Source organism: Phalaenopsis equestris, unplaced genomic scaffold (assembly GCF_001263595.1).
Source record: "Phalaenopsis equestris unplaced genomic scaffold, ASM126359v1 Scaffold231800, whole genome shotgun sequence".
Taxonomy (NCBI): Eukaryota; Viridiplantae; Streptophyta; class Magnoliopsida; order Asparagales; family Orchidaceae; genus Phalaenopsis; species Phalaenopsis equestris.
The window spans coordinates 11,331-33,947 of NW_018249769.1; the positions used below are offsets into that span (position 1 = coordinate 11,331).

The 22,617-nt window shown below is 34.3% G+C and overlaps 1 protein-coding gene across 1 annotated transcript in view; it reads left to right on the plus strand.

Annotated features, from left to right (window-relative positions):
* LOC110038168 overlaps window positions 1-20,409 on the plus strand; it is a 24,618-nt gene extending 4,209 nt beyond the window's left edge. The window contains exons 2-5 of the mRNA XM_020742938.1: window positions 16,532-19,324; window positions 19,444-19,545; window positions 19,673-19,841; window positions 19,984-20,409. Coding sequence (XP_020598597.1) covers window positions 16,641-19,324; window positions 19,444-19,545; window positions 19,673-19,841; window positions 19,984-20,193 — 3,165 coding nt within the window. The 5' untranslated portion in view covers window positions 16,532-16,640 and the 3' untranslated portion in view covers window positions 20,194-20,409. The remainder of the gene's footprint in view (window positions 1-16,531; window positions 19,325-19,443; window positions 19,546-19,672; window positions 19,842-19,983) is intronic.
* Window positions 20,410-22,617: the final 2,208 nt, after the last annotated feature.

Consider the following 22,617-nt stretch of genomic DNA (forward strand, 5'->3'; position numbering starts at 1 on the left):
GATATATCGATCTGCTAGGGTTGGCGATTTGGGGGCGATTTCTGACTGAAGATGGTGATGCTGCTCTCCGTCGCTGCTGCCGCTGGTGAGATCTTTCCTACTACTTCCTCTGTGGTTGCTTTCCTTCGCCCCGTTTCCTCCCCCGGTTTTCTTTCGGAGTTTGGTGGCGTTTCTACTTCGATTTCACGGTGGCTTCTCGTTCTTGTTTTTCGGTTGGGGCTTTTCGGTGTCTATTTCATTTTATTTGTTTCTTCTATGCTTTCAAAAGTTTGAGAAGAAGCGTTTTTTGATATGCCGCCTGCCTCTCGCTCCTTTGTGGACGCTGTTTTAGAGGGGGGTGGTTTGTCTTCTGGCTCTCAGGTTTCTTATATGTTCCCTCAAGGTTTTCATGAATCACTTAATATTGGTGGAGATTATTCTTTTGTTAAAAAGCTGGGTAAGAAAAATGGTAAATTGGCTATGTTTATCTCTGATGTTGAATCAAATATTTTGGCCTCTTGCCGGTTGGCTTTGGTTGGAAAGTTTTCTTATGGGATTCCAAAATTAGAGCTCATCAGGAAAGAGTTTGATTTACTTGAATTAAAGGGATGGTAGAAGGTTGGTGTGTTGGATGGGAAAAACATTTTGATTCAATTTGCTAATGATGTATGCTATTTGCGAAACATTCTTTGAAATTTGAAAATCGTATTATGAAGATACTTAAATGGTCTGTTAACTTTGATCCGAAAGCTGAATTGCCCATCTTGCCTGTTTGGCTACTTTTTCCTGGGCTGAAACTACATTTATTCAATCATGAAGTTCTTTTTTCTCTTGCTGCTGATTACGGGAAACCACTTAAAATGGACAGTGCTACTTTTAACATTACTAGACCCTCTGAGGCGCGTGTTTTAGTGGAAAGGGATATCACTCAGCCCTTTTGTGATGAGATATGGATAGACTCCCAACATCAGGGGTATTTGCAACCTGTTGAGATAGAGAGACATTCCCCTTATTGCACTCACTGTTCCATGTTTGACCATCATATTTCTCATTTTTATCGTTTCAACCCTCAAATTAAAGCTTCCCTTGTCAACAAACCTTCTACTCCTATCATGGCTACTGAACCACCAAACCCCCCAGTTATTATTGAGCATGACAGGGAGGAGGATAGGCCATTGCCTGTTACCACCGTACCAAATATGGGAGCCTCTAACATTATTAATGATAAACAAAGGCAGGTTCATAACGATCATGAGGAAAATTTTAATACTTCTGTTTCTTCTACACCATTTTCTTTTATTAATAGCACTCCTCCGAGCACACACCCCTTACCTAACCCCTCTAGGGATAACATGGCTGAAAGGCAGGAGAAACATATTGAGCAAGTTCCGATCCCTTCTGTTCTTATAGGAATTTCATAGTCTCTGCCGCTTCAACAGGCTTCTGTAGAATCTGTTTTTGATCCTTTGCAAGATGCCCAAAGTTCTTTAGAGGGGGAATGACAGATTCAGAAACATGCTAAAAAGAAAGCAAAGAGAAATAATGAACTTTCTAATTTGAATGCCGGAAATATTATTCAAGAAGGTACTTATTACTCTGGCGGAGAATAATTTGACAACCCTTCTAGATCTTCTAAAAGGGCGTGTTTAAGACATAATGTTTAACATATTGGTTTGGAATATTAGGGGAGTAACATACCCTTCCTCCATTAATAGACTTAAATATCTTTGTAGGGTTCATAAAGTTTTTATTTTTGCCATTTTGGAGCCTCTTGTTCATGTCAATAGACAATATTTTGAATAAATTTGTTTTTTTTTCAGTCTTATTGCAACAAAAATAACAAAATTTGGGTTTTCTGGAAACGTAAAGTCACTTTATCTATCATTGAGGATAACAAACGATTCATTTTAACTAACTTTCAGATGGAGCATTACCATGGGTGGGATAATTTTCTCTATGCCAGCTTTCTTTTACCTAGCAAATATTTGCTTTGGAGGAAACTTGAGATTTTGGGTGAATCTATCTTTGAAAATTTTTTTGTGGATGGAGACTTCAACATGATTATGAAACTGTCTGGAGGTAGAGTTGACCTTCCTCTTATTAATTATTTTTGTGATTCTATTGCAGGAACGAGTCTTTTTGACCTTGGCTATTCTGGGTCTTCTTTCACATGGAGGAGGGGAATACTTCATCAAAGGCTTGATCGCTTCTTGGCTAATTCGGCTTTTTTTAATTATTTCCCTATTTCCAAAGTTCAACATTTAAATTATGCTTCCTCTGACCACAATCCTATACTCCTAACTCTTACTTTTCTGGAGAAGCCTACTATATCTAGATTTAAATTTCTTAACATTTGGGCTTCTCATGACACTTTTTTAAGTACTGTGCAACAGATTTGGAATTATGATGGATGTGGTACTCCTTGGTTTATCCTTTGGCAATTGCATAACAAACTGGCTGCTCACCTCCGGAAATGGAATCACCAGACTTTTGGTAAAGTTCATTTTAAAGTTCTGGAGGCCCAAAAAATTGTTGATCAATTGGAGACTCTTGATATCTGTACGCCTAATATGATGGAGTATAATGCTCGTGCTCACTTGAATCTCCTTGAAGCTATAAATTTGGAGGGAAGTTTTCTTCAACAGAAAGCGAATGATCTTCACTTTACTGCTGGGGATAGAAACAAGAACTATTTCCATGCCACTCTTAGGCATAGAAGGAATATGAATTGCATTTTAAAAATAAAAAATGTCAAGGGTCAAATGTTAACTGATTTGGTTGATATTGGGAATAGCGCTGTTCAATATTTTACGGATCTTTATCAACACACCCCTCTAGTGCAACCGATTAACTTGAATGTATTTGTAGATGAATTTGAGTACATTAATGGTCTCTCCTTAGCCAAAGTTCCTGAAGAAGAGATTCTTTCTACTTTCAAATCTATAAGCTCCAGCAAGTCTCCAGGACCTGACGGCTTCTCCTCTTCCTTTTATGTTACTTGTTGGGACATCATCAAGAAGGATGTCATTTATGCTATACAAAGTTTCTTTTAGGGAACTGATCCTGCTAAGTATTTCAGCTATGCTCTTATTGTTCTTATCCTTAAAAGCAATGACAAAACAACTTGGGTTAACTTTCGCCCCATTTCTCTTATCACTTTCATCTCGAAGGTTTTAAGTAAGATTATTGTTAATAGGCTACAGCCTCACCTATCACAATTTATATCGCCTCAACAATCGGCTTTTATAGAAGGTAGAAAAATTACGGATAATATCTTACTCGACCAAGAATGAATTGAAGATTTTGACAAGAAATGTAGAGGGGGTAATATGATTTTCAAACTTGATATCAAAAAAGCTTTTGATACTATTAGTTGAGATTTCATTCTTAACATCCTTCAAGCTAAAGGTTTCCAGAAAGACTTTTGCTTGCTCATTAAAAGGTGGTTAGCTAACAGTCACTACAGCGTTGTGGTTAACGGTCAATCATATGGCTACTTCTCGGCTCTTAGAAGAATCAAACAAGGCGATCCTTTATCCCCTACTATCTTTATCATTGCATTTGATTATTTCTCAAGGCTAGTTAACAATATGCATATGAATCACCCCCATGTTCAGTACTCTCATAAATCTCAGATTGTGATTAGTCACCTTGCTTATGCCGATGACGCTATTTTATTCTCTAAAGCTAGTAAGCCTTCTATCAAAGCTACTATGGCTCTTCTTAAGGAGTTTCAAAACGCTTCTGGCCTTTAGTTTAATTTGGATAAATGCTTTATTTACTTTGGTAATAAAGTAAATCATAACATTGAGTCTTGGGCTTCTGATTATACTGGTCGTAAAATTGCCAAACTTCCTCTGAAATATCTCGGGGTAAACCTTCTAAGGGGGAGAAAAAAATAAACTCAAATGGATGATGTTGTGGACAAAGTGAAATGCAAAATCAATGATTGGAGAAATTCTTTTTTGTCTAATGGAGGTAGACTCACTCTTCTCAAGAGTGTTTTATGTAGTCTCCCTTTATATTCCATGCAAGTGCTCAAAGTTAAAAAAAGTACTCAAAAATCTCTTGAGGTTCTTTTTAACAAGTTTCTTTGGAAAGGTAATAGATCTTCTAAGATTTGGACTAATTGGAAGAGGAGCTGTAAGCTGTGTGCTTGTGGGGGTCTTGGATTTAAAACTCTTGAGCAGTATATTGACATTAATATGTGCAAGCTTTGTTACAAATTCATAATTAAAGATTCCCTTTGGTCCCATTATATGCATCATAAATATTGTTCACATAGTCACCCTTCAATTGTCACCTGGAAAAAAGGTGATTAAAAAATTTGGAAGACCATCACTCTTGCTCATACGGTTGCTTCTCAATTCATTTTTTGGGATGTGGGAGATGGGAAGATTTCTTTTTGGAAGGATCATTGAGGTACTTCTCTTTTCTCAAATTTAACTCATGCTGCTTCTGAGGATGAGCTTCTTGTTTCAGACTGCTGGGTTGATGGGAGCTGGAACATTCCTAAATTATGATCCTTAGTGGGGGAGGATGCCCCCTCTATTGCTAATATTCTGATTAATGCTTTTAAGAAAGATGCTCGATGTGGAAATTTAGATCTAGAGTCTCCGTTACTAAAATAATATATTCTCATTTACATAACTATCCTCAGTGGTTATGGAGTAAGTACATTTGGCACAGGTTTCTCTCCCCTTCTATCTCCTTCTTTCTTTGGAAACTTTTGCATGATTTTCTCCCTCTTGATGATACCCTTAAAATGAAGGGTTTGAAAATGACTTCCTATTGCATGATTGGTGGCTTGTTTCGAGACTTAAAAGTGCAGTGCCTTGTTTATTTTGGTTCCCTCTACTTTGCTTCCTCTCCTCTTGAAACCGAGGCTATGGCTGTTTTGGCAGCTATTAGTGTGGCAATATCTTTTGGATTTATTAATATGGTCTTGGAAACAGATTCACAATTTTTGTTTCATATTTTAATGAGGAAATTAAAACCCCCCTGGAATCTTATCACTTTGCTGAATATGATCAATAATTTGATGGCCATTTTTCATTTTAATGTGCAATTCTCCTTCATTCTTAGAGAAGGAAACGACCCTGCTGATTGGTTGGCAAAGAAAGGAAATGTTGGTATTATTATAGGAGTCACTCCACCTCCTCTTTATAGACTTATTCATGGTGATATGTTGGATGTCCCTTTTATACGACCGTAAGGATGCGGCTATTAGCCCTATGGCTGACGATTTACCTAGCTCACAGCTTCTCTATATTTCTTTGAGGCTTTACGGTTTCCTCTCACTCTTTTTATTTATGATATCGATGCTGAAGCATTTCTTTTATATATGGAAGTCTCTTGAAACTTGGCATTTAGTTTCTGAATTCGGTTGGTGCTGGAATTTGGTAGATTGGCTTTTCTATCTAGATACATATGTTGCATTTGTGTTAAAAGTTTATGGTTTGAAAAATTTGGGGTGATACTTCAGGCCTTTCTGGTATCATTTCTGTTATGCTTCCCTTATATACTTATCTATGGTTCTACATTGGAAAAGCAATGGGCAATTTATTTAGCTTGCACTTGGTCATTGATTGCGAAATTAATGATATTAATGGGGCCCCTTCGAGATGCACAGTTAGTTATTGGAGGACTGAGATTTCCTCTTGCCTTATTGAGCGTACTCTTAAGCCTTATATTTTATCTCAAGAAGCTGCGTTGTTGTGGGTTGATACTTTTGGTTGGATTTGGTATATTTATTGCCCTTTTGCATATACTTGGTTTTGGTTGGAGGCCCATGGCTCCAAGGATATTTCGGTTGGTGGAAGCTACACGAATTATCAATCATTTTCTTTATGGCTTAGTGTTGCGTATGGATCTTTTGCCACCATCAGAGTCACAGTTTTTATGAATTTTTCATGTAGATAATTGGCTTGCCTTTTAATGCTAACCCTCTTTTTGTTGTATCGCCAAGTGGCTTTTTATGTTTATGTATAGGTCTCCGGACAGGCCTTCGTTACTTGTCTTGAGCTGCACTCACCTTCATATGTTGGGCCTCTCGATGCAAGAATATGATGCTGCTCAGCTTATTTTTTTGGCTTTACAACTCTTTTGTTCCTTGTTTCTCGAATTTTGCAAATTTTTACATATGTATACTTTTATGTCTTCGTATACATTTTGTTGGGATACTTGTAACTTTAGGTTTGTTAACCTTTTTCTTTTTTGGTGTGGTGTTGTAATGCGGAAGGAGAACCCCCTAGGATTTCATGTATTTTTTATTTTTAGCGGGGTTCCTCCTTCCCTCCCCTTATTTTGTAACTTCCTTTTTTTAATTAGCACATAAGGAGCCACGAGTTGCTCTTTTTATTAATATATATAAGATAGAGATTAGAGTATTTTGATGTTACCCCTGGGCGTCATGGTTCTTCGGACATTAATAAATAAGCTCTCCAAATAGAGATAAAGCCTCTTAGCACTACAGTGCGTAGTATCATGGTAGAAATCAACTCATAAACACAGTGTGTAGTATCATGGTGCCATTTGTTCCTTGGTACCACGAAGATTTGCACCATGACGCTGACCCTTCCCGAAGCAAGTTAATTATCAACACTTAGAATATCGTGATGAGCTCAACTCTGTGGTATTTCACAACTTGTTCAAGGTGGTGATCAAGACAAGCCCTAACATGGTTGTCGCATCAAAATGATGCCAATATCGATGACCTGCATTAAATTTATTGGCAATGATGGATGTTATTATCAATAGTGCATTTATTGGCGATGCATGCATCAATATTGGTGTCAACAATGTGTATTAGACTTATAGTGAGGGCATTCATTAGCATGCTTTAGCTTAATAGGCAAATGATGTTGGTATCGACTATGTGCATTAGTCTTATTAGCAATGAATTGAATTGATATTGGTGTCAATGGCCTACGTCAACCTTTTTGTAATAGCATATGTCCATTGGAGTCAGCGACACACATCAACTTTGATTGCAATGAAGTGCTTGGGCATTAGTTTTGGCAATGTGCATCAATTTTAGTGGTGATATAAGCTTTAATATTAATATCTATGACATGCATTAGCCTCATTTGGTTATGGCATGTGATGTTGATGTTGATGATATGCGTAGATCTTATTGGCGATAGCAGGCGTGGATGCTAGTGCTAATGGATTGAATTAAACTTGTTGACCATGGGGGACACCAACATTATTGGCAATATTAGCCTATAGTATACATAAAGTTATTTTGATGATAACAAAAATATGTTTTAAGTTTTAAATTATTTATAATGTGTGATTTTAGGATTACTTGTTTGCATAAATTTTGGACCATAACATAAAATTAATCTAATTGGATGATCAAGTTAGTTAGAAAGTGATCAAGATGATATAAGATTAAGCTCAATAATATACTTTATGGAGTCCCTAGAATTATTAGGTTGGTAATTACAAAGTGATGACTTAAGTTGAAGCTTAAATGAAATGATATATAAAATGAGAAAATATTTGAAAGAATACTAGATCAATATGATAACATTTAATTAAATTATTTAAAAGCTATATCTTTATATTTTTCAAAAATTTATTTAATCTACTTAAAGTTTTTGTTTAACTAGAAATATATATGATAAATTTTCACATATATTAGTCATATATAAGTTTCTATATAATTATTTTATATTTTCTTGAGGATTACTTAATATATTTAAAAATTTTCATAAATTTACAAAAGTTCATATCAGAAAAGGAGAAGAGAAAACTTATAAATAATTTGACATATATAAATCTACTTATGAGAAGTTCAAATTTTCATAAAAGTTTGGTTGTGAGAGGGTCTCCAAATCTAGAAGTCCAAAAAATACAGAACTCACTCATAAGGGGAAGTCCCAACCACCTACAAACTCCATCCCAAGGCAAAAGAGAAAAGGGGGTATATATATATATATATTTGAAAAAAAGAAGCCCACAAAATACAAAAAGAAACAAAATAAGGGTTATCACAAGCACCTAAAATCTACAAACACAACCATCAGTTACAATTCTTAGGTATGGGATCTATAGTTTATCCCCTATAAGCAAGCAGATATATATATATATAATTTTTTTTTAAAAAAAGGCACCAATTAACCCCTTCTTGGTTGTGTAATACACTTCAAGGATGGCTTTATTAGAATTGGTGGGCGGGAGATAATTGTTGTGTGACATTGATTGGGTGAAAGTAATTAGATAATGGCTTAGGAGAAAACGATTGTTGGTGATAATTGACATGCATAAAAATGTGCTATTTATATATATATATATATATATTATGTTCATTTTTAATGATATTACGTTTTAATGGAAGATATTTTACAAGATTTTGGTTGCAGGTACAAGAGATGAAATTTTAGAGAAAAAGGAGCGAAATCAGAGCAAAACATGATCAATTGGAGCTAGGAAGCATAAAATAAACTGACGCCTAGGCGTCAGCGCCTAGGTGCCAGACAGTTACACCGGGCTTCTAGAAGAGTGGTGCCTAGGCGCCACAGTTGGATGCCTAGGCACCAGAATAAATTTTTGATGAACATGCATTGAATTTGGATGAATTTTGAAGGACATCTGAAGTAACTCTTTGGGATTTCGTGAATTATCATAAAATGAGTAAAGAGAAGCAAAGAAAAAAAAGAGTTCTATTGGGGGGTCATGCGTATGGAGTCTTGTGGTGAGACTTGGTGGAGTTGTTGTGTGTTAGTATGCCTCTTGGAGTGAAATTATAAAGAGAATTGAGAAATCATCAAAGGAACTTTAGAGGATTTGCTTGGGGATAAGTTTAAGATAAGTACTTTGTATTTTCTTTGAGTTTTGTTTATTGTGTGAACCTGAATTTAAATATAAATCATATTTTTTTGTGTTATCCTCATGAGATCTGAGTAGTTTTCTTTATCTTTCTCATTCCAATAAGAATTCATCTTGTGTAGGATTAGAATTATTTAAGAATTATCTTATTCCATGCTTGTGATGATTCATTACTACTTAATTCACATATTCAATCTGACGAATTGGTATGTTAAAACTTGCTGTCAAGCCATAATGAATCAGAAGGGCTATGTATTACTCAACTAGTAAAAATTCATTAATATGGTGGTTAATAAGGTAATCTATTGGTTAGTGCAAATAGATAGGGAGATAATATTTGATGGGTGTAAATTGGTGTTTCTAGGATGCAGGCTAGATTCTTACCAATTTGATCTAGAGTTTAGAACTTAAGGACTGATTAGTTCTAAAGAGAAGACACAGTGGGTAATCTAGAAGTGAGAGACTAGCACCTACCCAATATAACCATAGAATTGCGAACTTAACTATTGGTTAGTTAATGTTCTATATGCACTCGGAAGAGAGTAAAGAATAAGATTGTTCTTATTTGTCACAAAACTTCATTTAAGCTTTTAAACATTTGATTCCTACACTGATTATGATCTCATTACAAGGGGAAATACTTTTACATAATTTGAACTCTTTTTTGTTTACTAGTTTAGAAATACTTAGTATTTTCTTTAAGTTTTAAATATGATTTATATGATTTAGTTCTTTTTACACAAAAAACTTGCGACCTTATTTCCTAGATAATTGTGCGGAGTTTAAGTAAAATTTGACTAAGTTCATAAACTAGTTTTCACCTTCCCTGTGGGATCAATACTTGAGACTTAAAAAGAAAGTTCTATATTACATGAAACGATACGAGCACTTGTGTAGTATCCTTAGTGTGCAAAATTAAAGTGTGGAAAAAAATAAGAATTATTTGATATATAATATTAATTATGAATTAAATAATGCACTACAACTGCTGCATCAAGTTTTTGATGTCGTCTTTTGAGATTTAAATTGAAGTAATTACACACTAAGTACACACTCATTGTTTTGGGGATCAAGTTTTTGGCACCATTATCGGGGAAGAAACGGGGATCAAGTTTTTGACGCCATTATCGGGGAAGAAAACTAAGTAAATTTCTATTTTTAGAAAGTCTTATTGACTTAAAAATTTTATTTGAACTGAATACTAATTCTAAGAAAATCGTAGTGTTGTTTAAATATATAAGTGTTTGTTTTGTTTGTTAAAAATATATTTTTAAGAAAATAATAATAATAATAATAATAATAAAATACTTAAAAAATTTTTATTTTTGACTGTTTTGTTTAATTTTATTTTCTGAATTTTTACTTTTGTATTCATAGTTCAAGACTTGAAGGTTTAACACCTTACAATTCTGAGTTAGAACGAACTATAAGAAAAATTTGAAAAAAAAAACTTCACAGTTTACAAGAAATGACGAACACATTACACAAAAACACTGATAATCAATCTGTTAAAAATGAACATCATCATGTACAAAGACCTTTATGTGATTACGTAAACTCTACGCAGATGAAATTCATTTGAGCATACAAATCCCTGCTCTAGTGGCTAACTTATTGGAGCTAAAACCTGTCATAATCCAAATGATACAAAAGAATCAGTTTAGGGGGACGCCATCTGAGGATCCAAACTTACACCTTGCTAGTTTTTTAATACTATATGCTACATTTAAGTACAACGACGTATCAAATGACGTTGTTAGACTTAGAATTTTTCTTTTTTTCTTAATGAATAAAACTAATATGTGTTTAAACTCATTAACACCTAAATCTATCAGAATTTTAAGAGATTTAACACAGAAATTCTTAGCTTAGTATTTTTCACATTCAAAAACTGCTAAGCTTAGAAATAATATTACTTCATCTACTCAGTATGAAGGTGAGTCAATATATGAAGCCTGAGAATGATTTAAAGAACTCTTTAAGAAGTGTTCACATTACACTTTGCCAGACTGGTTAATTATTCAAAAATTTTATAATACTCTTTAAGCCAGACTGGTTAATTATTCAAAAAATTTATAATGAGTTAGTTGGATTCCTTAAATCTATTATTGACGCTACTGCTAGAGGTTCATTATTGTCAAAACAATTTAATTAAACATATGAATTAATAGAAGAGATGATTACTAACAACTTTTAATGATCCTCTGAAAAGATAAGTGCTAAGAAAGTAACCAATGTCAATTATACTGATGCGACTTCTATTTTGATATCTCAAGTTGCTGCAATATCTAGGAAGCTAGACAAATTTAAAATGAACCTATCTCAAACACCTCATGTGATTGGAGAAAATTCATTGTGACAATTGATTGATTCTCAATCTTCATTTGAGACTTTAAATGCAATTATAATAGATCCAATAACCAATATTCTAACTATTATAACTTAGGTTGGAAAAATCACCCTAACTTTAATTGAAATAATAACTTTGGTGGTGGAAATCATCAATGAGAGAACAATCAAGCGAAACCATTGGGAAACTGTAAGAACTAGGGTAAGACTAATTATAGACCTTATTCTTCTAGCTTTACTAATAACCAACAAATTAAGGAGAAGAAGTTGTCTGTAGAAGAAGTGATGTTACAGATTGGGAATCAATTACAAAGTCAGGGTGCTGCAATTATAAATATTAAGAATCAACTAGGAAAATTGCTAATTCACTTCACAATAGGCCTTAGGGAACACTTCCTAGTAACATTGAACTTAATTCTAAATATAAAAACAAAGAAGAAGTTAAAGCAGTCCAGTTGAGAAGTGGTAGAGAATTGAATACTAAAGTGCAAAAAGAGATTGAAGTTAAGAGGGAACCCAAAAAAATTGTAAAACATGAAGGAAATGTTCCTGAAAATATAGAAAAAGAATATAAATAAATCTCTCTCCAACTATGATCATTTTAGAAAAACCACCACCGCCATTTTCTTAGAGACTTAAACAACAGAAACTCAATCAACAATTTTTATAATTTCTAGAGATATTTAAGAAGCTAACAATCAACATACCTTTTGCTGAAGCACTGAAACAAATGCCAAACTATGTTAACTTTATAAAAGATATATTAAATAAGAAAAAAAATTATTGAACATGAGACTGTTGCACTTAGTGAAGAATGCAATTTAATAATTCAGAAAATACCTTCTCAAAAACTTAAATATCCTGGTAGTTCTACTATTCCATGTAAGATAGGAAAAAGATTTTGTGGAAAAACTTTATGTAATTTAGGAGCTAGCATTAACTTCATGCCCTTATCAATATTCACAAGCTTTATGTAATTTAGGTTACTGTAACCCCTTCAGTTAGCTGTTCGATCAATCACTTATCCTAAGGAGGCTATAGAAGATGTGCTGGTTATAGTGAATAAATTTATTTTCTCCGTTGATTTCATTGTTTTAAATATGGAGTAACATAAAAAAATACCAATAATTTTAGGGAGACATTTCCTCGCTACTGGACGAACTATGATAGATGTGCAAAAATGAGAGCTAACTATGAGAGTTTAATGACCATGAAGTTATTCTTAAATGTGTTAAAATCTATGAAGTTTCCAGTGAAAGGAAAAGATAAATGTTATAGAATGGAGATTATCGATGATTTAAGTAATAACCATCTTCGAGAAAGTCATGAACTTAAAGAGGACCACAAGAACTGAAGTATGAGAATGAAACTAATTTTCAAGATAAATCTATTGAGATAATCACTGAGAATTCAAATTATGTTCAGGAAAGTTTTGAGATTTTAGACACTGCTGAGAATAATAATTCTCTTTTTCCGTCAATCGAAGAATCTCCTGAACTTGAGATGAAGTTACTCCCTACACCTTTAAAGTATGTTTTTTTAGGGAACTTATCAACATTATTTGTTATAATATCCTCAGACTTAAGTAAAGATCAAGAAGAAAAATTAGTGAAAACTTTAAGAATTACTAATGTTGTCGTGCCATCATTAATTACAGTCAAATACATTAGAATGGCCACTCATATACACCATCTTTATTCGTGGCTTGCATTAGCGCATTTCTCCATTTAATTTCCTTAATATTAAAATTATGAGGTAGAAATTTGATAAAGACTTTATTATTGAAGCAAAATTGTGAAATAAAAATGAGCTTTTTTTTCATAGAGGGGGTTATTGTTTATAATGAATGGTTTGGAGGAAGAAAATATAGTTGTTGAGCTAGCATTAGTGATCAAAAGTTTTGTACCATCATCGATGTGAATGTTTTCTGTATATGGTTAATCTGGATATATGGATATATTATGGAGATTAAACATGAAATGGTGGGAGACACTTGAGTCTAGGTGTCATTTTGTTTCGAAAGATGTAGACTTCAGTTTGAGGGAATGTATTTGCTTTTGGATTGATTCAAGGATTTTAGTGCATATGTAAAGTTGGGACATCGTTTTGATGAATGACCTTCTTACTGACAAAATTGACATTTGCAAAGATAGGGGCAATGGTGGAGGGCGCTTGTTTGATTGGAGTTCTAGTTTGATTTTATAGTGGAGATACAGTTTATATAGTAAGGTGAATTTTTTATGAATTGGTTCTTAGATATTTTAGCAGGGTTGGCAATCACAGGTATTTTTTAGGAGATTGTTTTCTTCGTTCCTTTAACACTGAGATAAACATTAAAGTTTATGAATATTTTATGTAGTTCCTTAAATGAGTTGGGAGTCTCATACACATGCATAGCAGAGCAAAGATTCATATATGCATTGTCAACATTCACTAGAATTTTTATTTGAGATCATCTTCATCAATTTGGTAGCAAAGCATGCCTAATTCATCGGCAATAATTTTAGCATATTGCATGTATTCGGTGATTAGTTATGTTCCCTTGGAGTGAAGACAAGTTTTCCTTAAACAAAAGGTTAATTAAATTTTTTTTTATAAAGAGCATTATTTGGCTCCTAATTGAACAAAAGGTTAATTAATTTTTTTTTTTTTATAAAGAGCATTATTTGGCTCCTAATTTTATTACACCAGAAAAAATATACATCAAAGGGCCAAATGTTCCACTACAACTCACAAAAAAATAAAAAAAAATAAAAAAAAATAACCTTGGAACCTAAGGCCAAAATACAACTCACACAAATCAAAAAAGAAAAAAAAACCCTCATTTACCAAAGCGACTAAAAGGAATATCCAAGTAATCACCACGAAGTAGCCGAGAAAGCTCCTCCGGAATTTTGCTAGTAACAATAACTTTCTGTAAAACCAAACCAAGCCTAGCCACCCAATTCACACGCTGATTCCCTTCACAATGGATAAAAGACCACCATAATTAGTAGGTTTACACATTTTAGACCATCTCATCCAATGGATCTTATGAGCCTTATCAGCCCACAAAAATCTAATAAAAATATTTTCTAACTTGATGCAAAGAGTATTAGGCATTTTCATAAAACATAAAGTATACAAAGGAATAGAAGTGAACACACATTTCAATAAAGTAACCTTACCACCAAAAGATAATAAGAGATTATCCCAAGTAATCAATCTCTTATTAACTTCATCAATGATATTGTCAAAAAGATACTTCTTTCTCCTTCCTTTGTCAAGATTAAAGCCCAAATAATTAATAGGAAGCTCCCCCGTAATACAACTAGTATAATCCTGAATCTAATTCCTTTTCTGAATTTTAATCCACTTAGAACAATAAAAATGACATTTATTAGTATTAAAATTTAAACCAAAGACATCTTGAAAATGCTTCAAACCTTTCGAAAGCCTTTTAATAGATCCTTAATGAGCATTGGTAAAAATAATAAGATCATCAGCATAAGCAAGATGAGAAATACCAAAATTCCCTTTACCAGCAAACAACATGCTAGGATAATTGTAGAAAACCATATTATGATATCAGGAAAGATAATAAAAAACAAGAATGAAAATATAAGGAGAAAGAGGATCTTGCTTTATTCCTTTAGAAGATTGGAAAAAACCACACTTCTTTCCATTAATTAAAATGGAATAGTAATTATTTTCCAAATCCTCTTAATGAGATTGCAAGACTCTTGATTAAAACCCCTGGCTTTAAACACATCTAAAATAAATTCCCATCTAAGAGAATCATCAGCTTTATGAATGTCCATCTTAAAAATGAAATTAACTCCTCTGCCCTTCTTATCTAAATCACGAACTAATTCTTGAACAATAAGAACATTCTCACCAATTTATTTGTCTCTAATAAAATCAGATTGCTGAACATAAACCAAATTATTAATAAAAGAATTAAGTCGATTAACCACAATTTTAGAAATCAACTTAGAAATAACAGCATTAAGATTAATAAGTCTATAAGCGTCCCAATATAAACCGCCTTTAGTTTTAGGGATAAGCACCAAGTTGGCACTTTTAAAATAGTTAGGCGGGTCACAACCTTTAGAAAACTCCTGAATAGCATGAATAACATCCTGCTTAATGATATCCCAACAAGCTTTATAAAATATAACATTAAAGCCATCAGGACCAACCAACTTATTACTGTCCATACTATCTAAAGCTTGTTTAATTTCAACAACATTAGGAATAGCGACAAGATTAATATTATTAGTATAAACATAACTCTCAGAAAATAGGTTAATATTAATCAAATAAAGAACACTATTATCACTTTCGAAAAGCATAGAAAAGTACTCAATACCGTCAGCCTCAATGAGATTCTGATCTTCAATAAGAACACCATTACTTTGCCTGATTTTGAGTATATTCTCATTCGTTCTTCTTTTCTTAATAAGGACATAAAAATAAGCATAATTCCTGTCACCATCAACAAAATTTTGCCCCATAGCTTTTTGTATGAAGAAAACATATTTCATATTAATAGCCCTGGTAAGAGCATCCTGACCAACCAAAAGATCTTAATGAGGAATTACATTATTACTAAATTCCTCCTTTAACCCTTTCAAATTGTCTTCTGCAGAAAGAATATTAGTATGGAGATTCCCAAAAACCTCCCAATTCTAACTCCTCAACTTAGCCGCCACCTTCTTATGTAAAAACCATAAATTAACACCAGCATTACCTTCATAACTAGAATTCTAGTTAACCTTAATAAACCGCAAAAAGGAGTGGTGAAGAATCCACATATTTAAAAACCTGAACAGGTAAACTTAGTTATTAAAACCATCTTTACCGTAACGATTATAGGAGCATGATCAAAGCAATTAATAGCAAGATGATTCACAGTGGAGGCTGAGAAAAAATCCAACCAAGCAGTATTGACCACAAACCTGTGAAGCCTTTCAAAGGTCTTAGCACGATACCATGTAAACGGATTACCGGTATAACTAAGATCAAAAAGTTCATCATCTAACAAAACTTCATTAAAATCATTTATAAGCTTATGATTAGGATATTTACCACCTTTCTTCTCCTTAACAGAAAGAATAGCATTAAAATTCACACCAACAATCCAATGACCATTGCAATTACCTTTAAGAGCAATCAAATTGCTCCAAAACTCCAACCGAGCTTCATCTGTACAACCAGCATAAATAACAGATACTAAATTAAATTACAACTTAATGGGATAAGACTAAAAAAGATATAAAATACAGTGAGATATTTATGATATTCATCTGATAAATTTATGTTATAATGCCTTCTGAGTGGTCGAATAATTTGCATTTGTGCTAAATTTCTTCGTTGTCTTAACCAGTGCTAGCACCTGTTTTTTAAGTTGATCAATATGCAACAAATTTGGTGAACCAGTGCCTCAAGAGATTAATTTTACTGGCTGGCGAGACATCAATCTTCAGAGAAGTAAAATGGAAAAACCTTCTAAGAGTTTTGTTAGTCACGAGAATTACATCGGGGAGCAATGTTTGGATGATGTAGATACATTCAGTTATTATTCTGTTAATGTATGGAGATCAGCGAGCATATTTTCTACCACACCTCGCCTTGATGATTCTGAAGGTGCTTGTAAGAAGAAGAAGAAGAAGAAGAAAAAGAAGGGGAAGTTAAATAAGCTTCATTCTCAGATCATTTCTTCTTCTGGATCTGATATGTCTTGTGTAAAGGAGACCTTCATGGGTGCAGAATCTATTAATCCAGAAAAAGGCGAGCAATCCAAAATAGGATTGTCTAATCCAAAGGATGGCGATAATTTATCCACAATGCTCTTTTGTAACTCTTTTCCTGTCCAAGTTGAAACCAAACACAACTATTCATGTTCACACTTAACACTCAACCAAACTGGAGAAAATGACCCAAAAAGTAGAGGCATTGAGTGCTCCCCTATCATAGTTCCCATGCAGAATTGCAGAAGACTCAATGAATCCAGTAACACAAAGGCTACACAGAACCAGGACAGCGACACCGAAGTCAGAACAGTTTCTACTGCTAGTTTATCTTTTGCAAGCTTAGCACCAATTGGGTCATACTCAGAAGATACAAAAGGCTCTGAAAAAATATTGGCTGACGAATATCAAATAGTTCATGGAAAAAGCAACTGCAGAAAAACCAAGTATTACAGAACTTCGGAAAACAAGAATAATTTAGTTAGAGAATGTGAGGGTTCAAATGATAGAGATAGAAAAGTAGGTTCCATGATGTCTCGCTTCGCAGCCTCTATGAAATCCCACAACATGGTATTAGAAATAAATCACAGAGAAGAAGAGGATTATAAATATAACAGAAACAAAAAAACTAATTCTAAGGAAGAGTTCTTAATGCCCAGCGATATCCCTGCTATTGAACTGAAGCAATATGATCCTATGGAAGGGTATTTTCAAAGTTTTTCTGGAAAATCACAGATGCTTCGCAGTATTAACAACCAAAGGCAGCAGGATATGGAAAATACTCCACTTTTCAGGCAGAGGTTAACGAGGAATATTGGATACTTGCAGTCTGAGGGTGTTAGAGCCTTTGATGACTCTCACCTGATGGTAAATGATGTATCACTCACTGTAACTTCTCCATTAAAGTTACATTGCTACAAGGGAGATGGATTGTTGCCTTCTCCACAATATCATTGTACTTATAATCATCGTTATGTATCATCCAGAGTACCTCAACAATTAGCTGAACTAAAATCCAGTGATCAATACATTCGGCTGGAATCAAGATTAAGGGCAGCTGATAACTTGAAAGCAGTAATTTGGCAGAAATCAGAAGATAAACTCCAGCGGCATCTTAGAAGTGGCATAAACCACGACAAAAGGAGATTAAAGGGAGGTGAAGGCCATTTACGTGAACTCGATTATAGGCCAAGTCTTTTTACCGCTGTAAGTTCAAAAATTTTGATGGATAGATATCTTCAGAGTTTCCATTTGCAGAAATATGATAGCCATGGTACTCGTGAACCTCATCTTTTGGAAGATACGGCGTGCACATCACAATGTAATGGACCCTATTTAGCTCTTTCACCGTGGCAGCTGCCCTTGCATGAGATCCATGCACATTATGGGACAGAGAAACGTTCAACAATGCAAGATACAGAGGCAGAAGCTTTTTTTGCCTTTCACAATGATCACATAGCATCTTATTCATGCTCTAAACCTGAACTTCTTTTTAACAGCAACGTCAAAGCTTGCATTAATTCACTAGGAAATTCTCTTAAATCAAGTTACATATCTTTCTCGCCTGAAAATAAAGAAGAGGGCAATGCTAATTTTATCAGAAAAGAAGAGTATCACACAAAGACTTGCAGTGCCAATTCTTGTGGAGAAAATTTGGGTGACTTTTGCACAAATGTAATTAGCTTTGAAAACGGTGAACAGCATAAGGGTGGTTGTATCACGAAGGGTTACAGAGTGAAGAAATCATCCATGCATGTTGGTTCAACATGGGCAGAACAAATTCTTTTTGCTGCTTACAAATTACAAAGAGGTGCTGGTTATGTTCAGCTAGTCACAGGCAACCCCATTGCTACTTTCGAGAAATTTCTTACTTCGGCCGCTCCAGTAATTGCTCCTTCATTCTCGAGCAAAGAGGTGGAAGATTTCTTTTTTACAATTCAGGATCCTAGTGTTGCATTACACTGTATTTGGAGTTGGTATGAAAAACCTGGATGTTACGGATTAGAAATAAAGTTAGGAGATTCTCAGAACTTGGGAAGTTTGAAGAGCCTGGATGAACCTCTTCTTGCTTATTTTGTTCCTTCTCTTTCTGCCATCCAGCTGTTCAGCTACTCCCAATGTTCCAGAAACCGGGAAACTATTGAGACTGTTCATCAGAAGGAAGAAAATGGGAAATGTTCATTACTGTGCTCATTCCTGAATCATTTGTGCCCAGGATCATTAAAAGACACAAAAGAAGACCATGTTCTTAACCCCATAGAAAAGCATACTGGAGTTCCTCTTCACTCAATTGATAATGTTGGCTCCTTAAGTTGTTCTAACGAGAACCAGAATTACAGCTGCATTTCGTCCACCAGTAGTGAATCAAAATTGATCTTTGAATTCTTTGAAAATGATCTTCCGCATGAACGCTTGCCTTTATATGCCAAGTGAGTGGTACCTATTCAGCCATTACCGCTGAGTAACATGTCATTGGTACCAATGTATTATTTGATAGGTTTTTATAGCATCAAACAACCTAACATTGGTTCTTTTTTCTTTATGACAGGGTAAAGAAGCTCATAAAGGATGGTGCTTCCAACCTGCATATTTCTGGCAATCCGTCCAGCTTAGAATGCATGAAATTGCAGGATCTTCATCCCTCTTCATGGTAAGTAAACAGCACACAGTTTTGACAGTGTTTTTCAAAAGATTGAATATTTACTGCACAGAAGGCAAAGCTAATGAACCATTAATGTTCCAGAATTTGAACTCATTGTAAGCATGGATATTTTTAGGTATTCTGTCGCTTGGTATCCCATCTACAAAATTCCAGATGGTCCACTCCGCATCACATTCTTGACCTATCACTCCCTGGGGCATTTTACCTTGAATCATTCCTGGTCGAGTTCTTCCAAGCAACATGTGGTTTGTCCAGTGCTGGGAATGCTTAGCTATAATGTGAAGGTAATTATTCTTTTCCAAACTTATTGAAACTATTTCCATTTCCTATTACAGTCCTTAAGCTTGAGCTCAACCTAGTGAAATAAAATCTTGTGCAACTCTATACCTGAAACCTCATTTTTTCTTAAAATTCCCATACCAACAGAATGATGGCTGGTTTATCCTGAATGAGAATGCACGCAACTCTCTTGGTAAAGAACAGAGGTCTTTAGATGTTTCAAAGTTGCTTCAAGCTAGACTGAACAATCTGGTGGAAACTGCTGCAATCTTTGCAGCAGGGCGTACCAGTATGAATAATGTAAAGGTTAAGAATGTTCACCAGGATTATAATTTCTTTCTTTCTCGGCAGCAATGATCAATTCTTGCCTCATAGGCGCTCAGGTACTCATTTTTGGTTTGCTCAATGCATAGTTTTTCCATTTATTTTTCTTTGACCTAGACAGTAAGAGCAAAGTTCAGATATTGGTGATTTTATGCATAACGAGACTAGAAGTTGATATATTTGTTGATAAAGTTCAGCTTTATTAATCTCCCTAGATATATTTTTCTACAGTTTGAACCAAGCTTTCTTCAGTCCACCTCCTTTTATTTCTGTTTTTTATTTCGTAGTAATTTCGCCTAAATAATTAAATCCAATTTGTTTAGCTAAGCTTTAATAAAGGACACTTATTTAGTTTTTAAGTTAACAATTTCGTTTTAATTTTTCAGATCTTTTACCTGCCCATCTTAATTATCCTGTTTTTATTCCTTAATCTGAGTGTCGGTTGCTTTTTTTTAAGCATCAAAAGATTAATTCTATGAAATTCATGATTTTAAGATTCATATTCTATGCGGCGTTGCTGCTAATCACATCCATGAAAATTGAAAGCCAGTCCAACTAGGGCTGCCAAAAGAGATTGGTGTTCGGCTCGTTCGTTAAGTAAACGAGCCGAACAAGAACAAGTTTTTAAAGCTCAAATTATAAACGAGCCGAAAATAATGAACAACTCTTTGTTCGCTCTTATTTGGCTCGTTTTAGCTCGATATATATATATATATATATATATATATATAAAATGAACAACTTTTTGTTCGCTCTTATTTGGCTCATTTTAGCTCGATATATATATATATATATAAAGCGTAACTGCTCGTGTGGTAATCGTGTGGTAATGTGGTTATGCGCCTTGTTTTGCTTACATTCGAATCCAACATTTTACATCTATTGTTTCAATTTAATTTTAACGAGTCAATTTCGAGTCAAAGACAAACACGAATATTTAAAACCAACCGAACACGAACATACTGTTCACAAGCTGGTTTCGAACACGAGGCAATTTTGAAGATGAGAAATTTTGAACGAGCCAAGCCTGAGCTCGCTCAAACTCGACTCGTGTACAGCCCTAAATCCGACCGCCAAAATTCCGGCCTTCCCCTTGGTTGGACGTGGCACTTTGACCAATTTTGAGTCTTAATTGTAATTATGCCTAATAAAATAAATATGAATTGAAAAAAGGCATATTTAACAATTTTTCAGAACGAACAATTTTTAATTTTTTCTTTAAAGAGGCGATGTATTTAAATGCTGACTACCGACTGATCAAAAAAAGTCGGTGTATATCCTGGTCTCTTAATTTTCCTTATTTCAGTATTACACTAAAGTGTAAAATGAAAGTTAAACGGGGTAGTTACACACAGACCGCCCTACAAATTAACCACTCGTGATTTTTTTAAAGAATTGCCCGATGTACTTATGCATGCCCCGATCAAACTATTGGAAATTTGATTAAGATAAGAAATATGGGCTCATGTTTTATAATGAATTTTGATATTTGAGCAAGAATATGAAAATGGACGAAAGAGGGTGGTTGATTTGTAAAGAACAAGTTTGGGGTGGTTTGTATGTAATTGCTTCAAGTTAAAATATATTTAAATTAATTTGAGAAAAAGGGGCATTTACATATATGGCACACAATTCTTATGTATTTACTTGCCTCACACGTGAACTATCCTATTCACGCACATGTCATTCAAATCTTTAATTCACATAAAAAGTAACACTTAATCATTTTTTTTAAGTGAAGTACATATTTTCATGCATAGGTTAAATCACCAAAGTGCTATATATGTAAATATGAAAATTTAGGTGTGAGATAAAAATGTATAAGAATTGTGTTATACATGTACATTCCAAAAAAAAAAAAAATTCTTTGTATTTTCCTTACTATTAAGGCCAATTCATAGATCTATTATGCTTGTTAGAAAATTGAAGCTTCAGAACTGAGGGTTTGTTTGGCACCGTGTTATCGCGTGACATGACGACAGTTTTATAAAATTTTGAGAAAATACAAGCCGCGGGTTCGACCTTGCTTCCCGCGTTTCATATTAAATTTAAATTCAGCTTTTACATCCCTACCCCCTCCCTCCTCTCTGTTGCGATTGAGCTTCTCTCTTGAGTCTTGCTCTCCCCTCTCTCGCGATTATGCCCTAAAGGTAAGATCCCCGCTTACCTCTTAGAGAAATAGTGATGGAACCAACCCACATAGAAATTCTAAATAGTTCTTGACTCTTCTTATGAAGTCCCACATGGGTAGTCAGAAGCTCTCATTTGTCACTTGAGATGGCTAAGAACAACATGTGAAGGCTCAAGAATGAGTTCCGATAGGATCACTTGACTTTAGGGCAACCCTAGGTAGCTTGGTCTTTTCACACATACACACACACGCACTTGGACTCATCACAAGTTCCATAACACACCCAAAACTATCAATTTACCCAAATTGATCCATCTCCCCCTTGA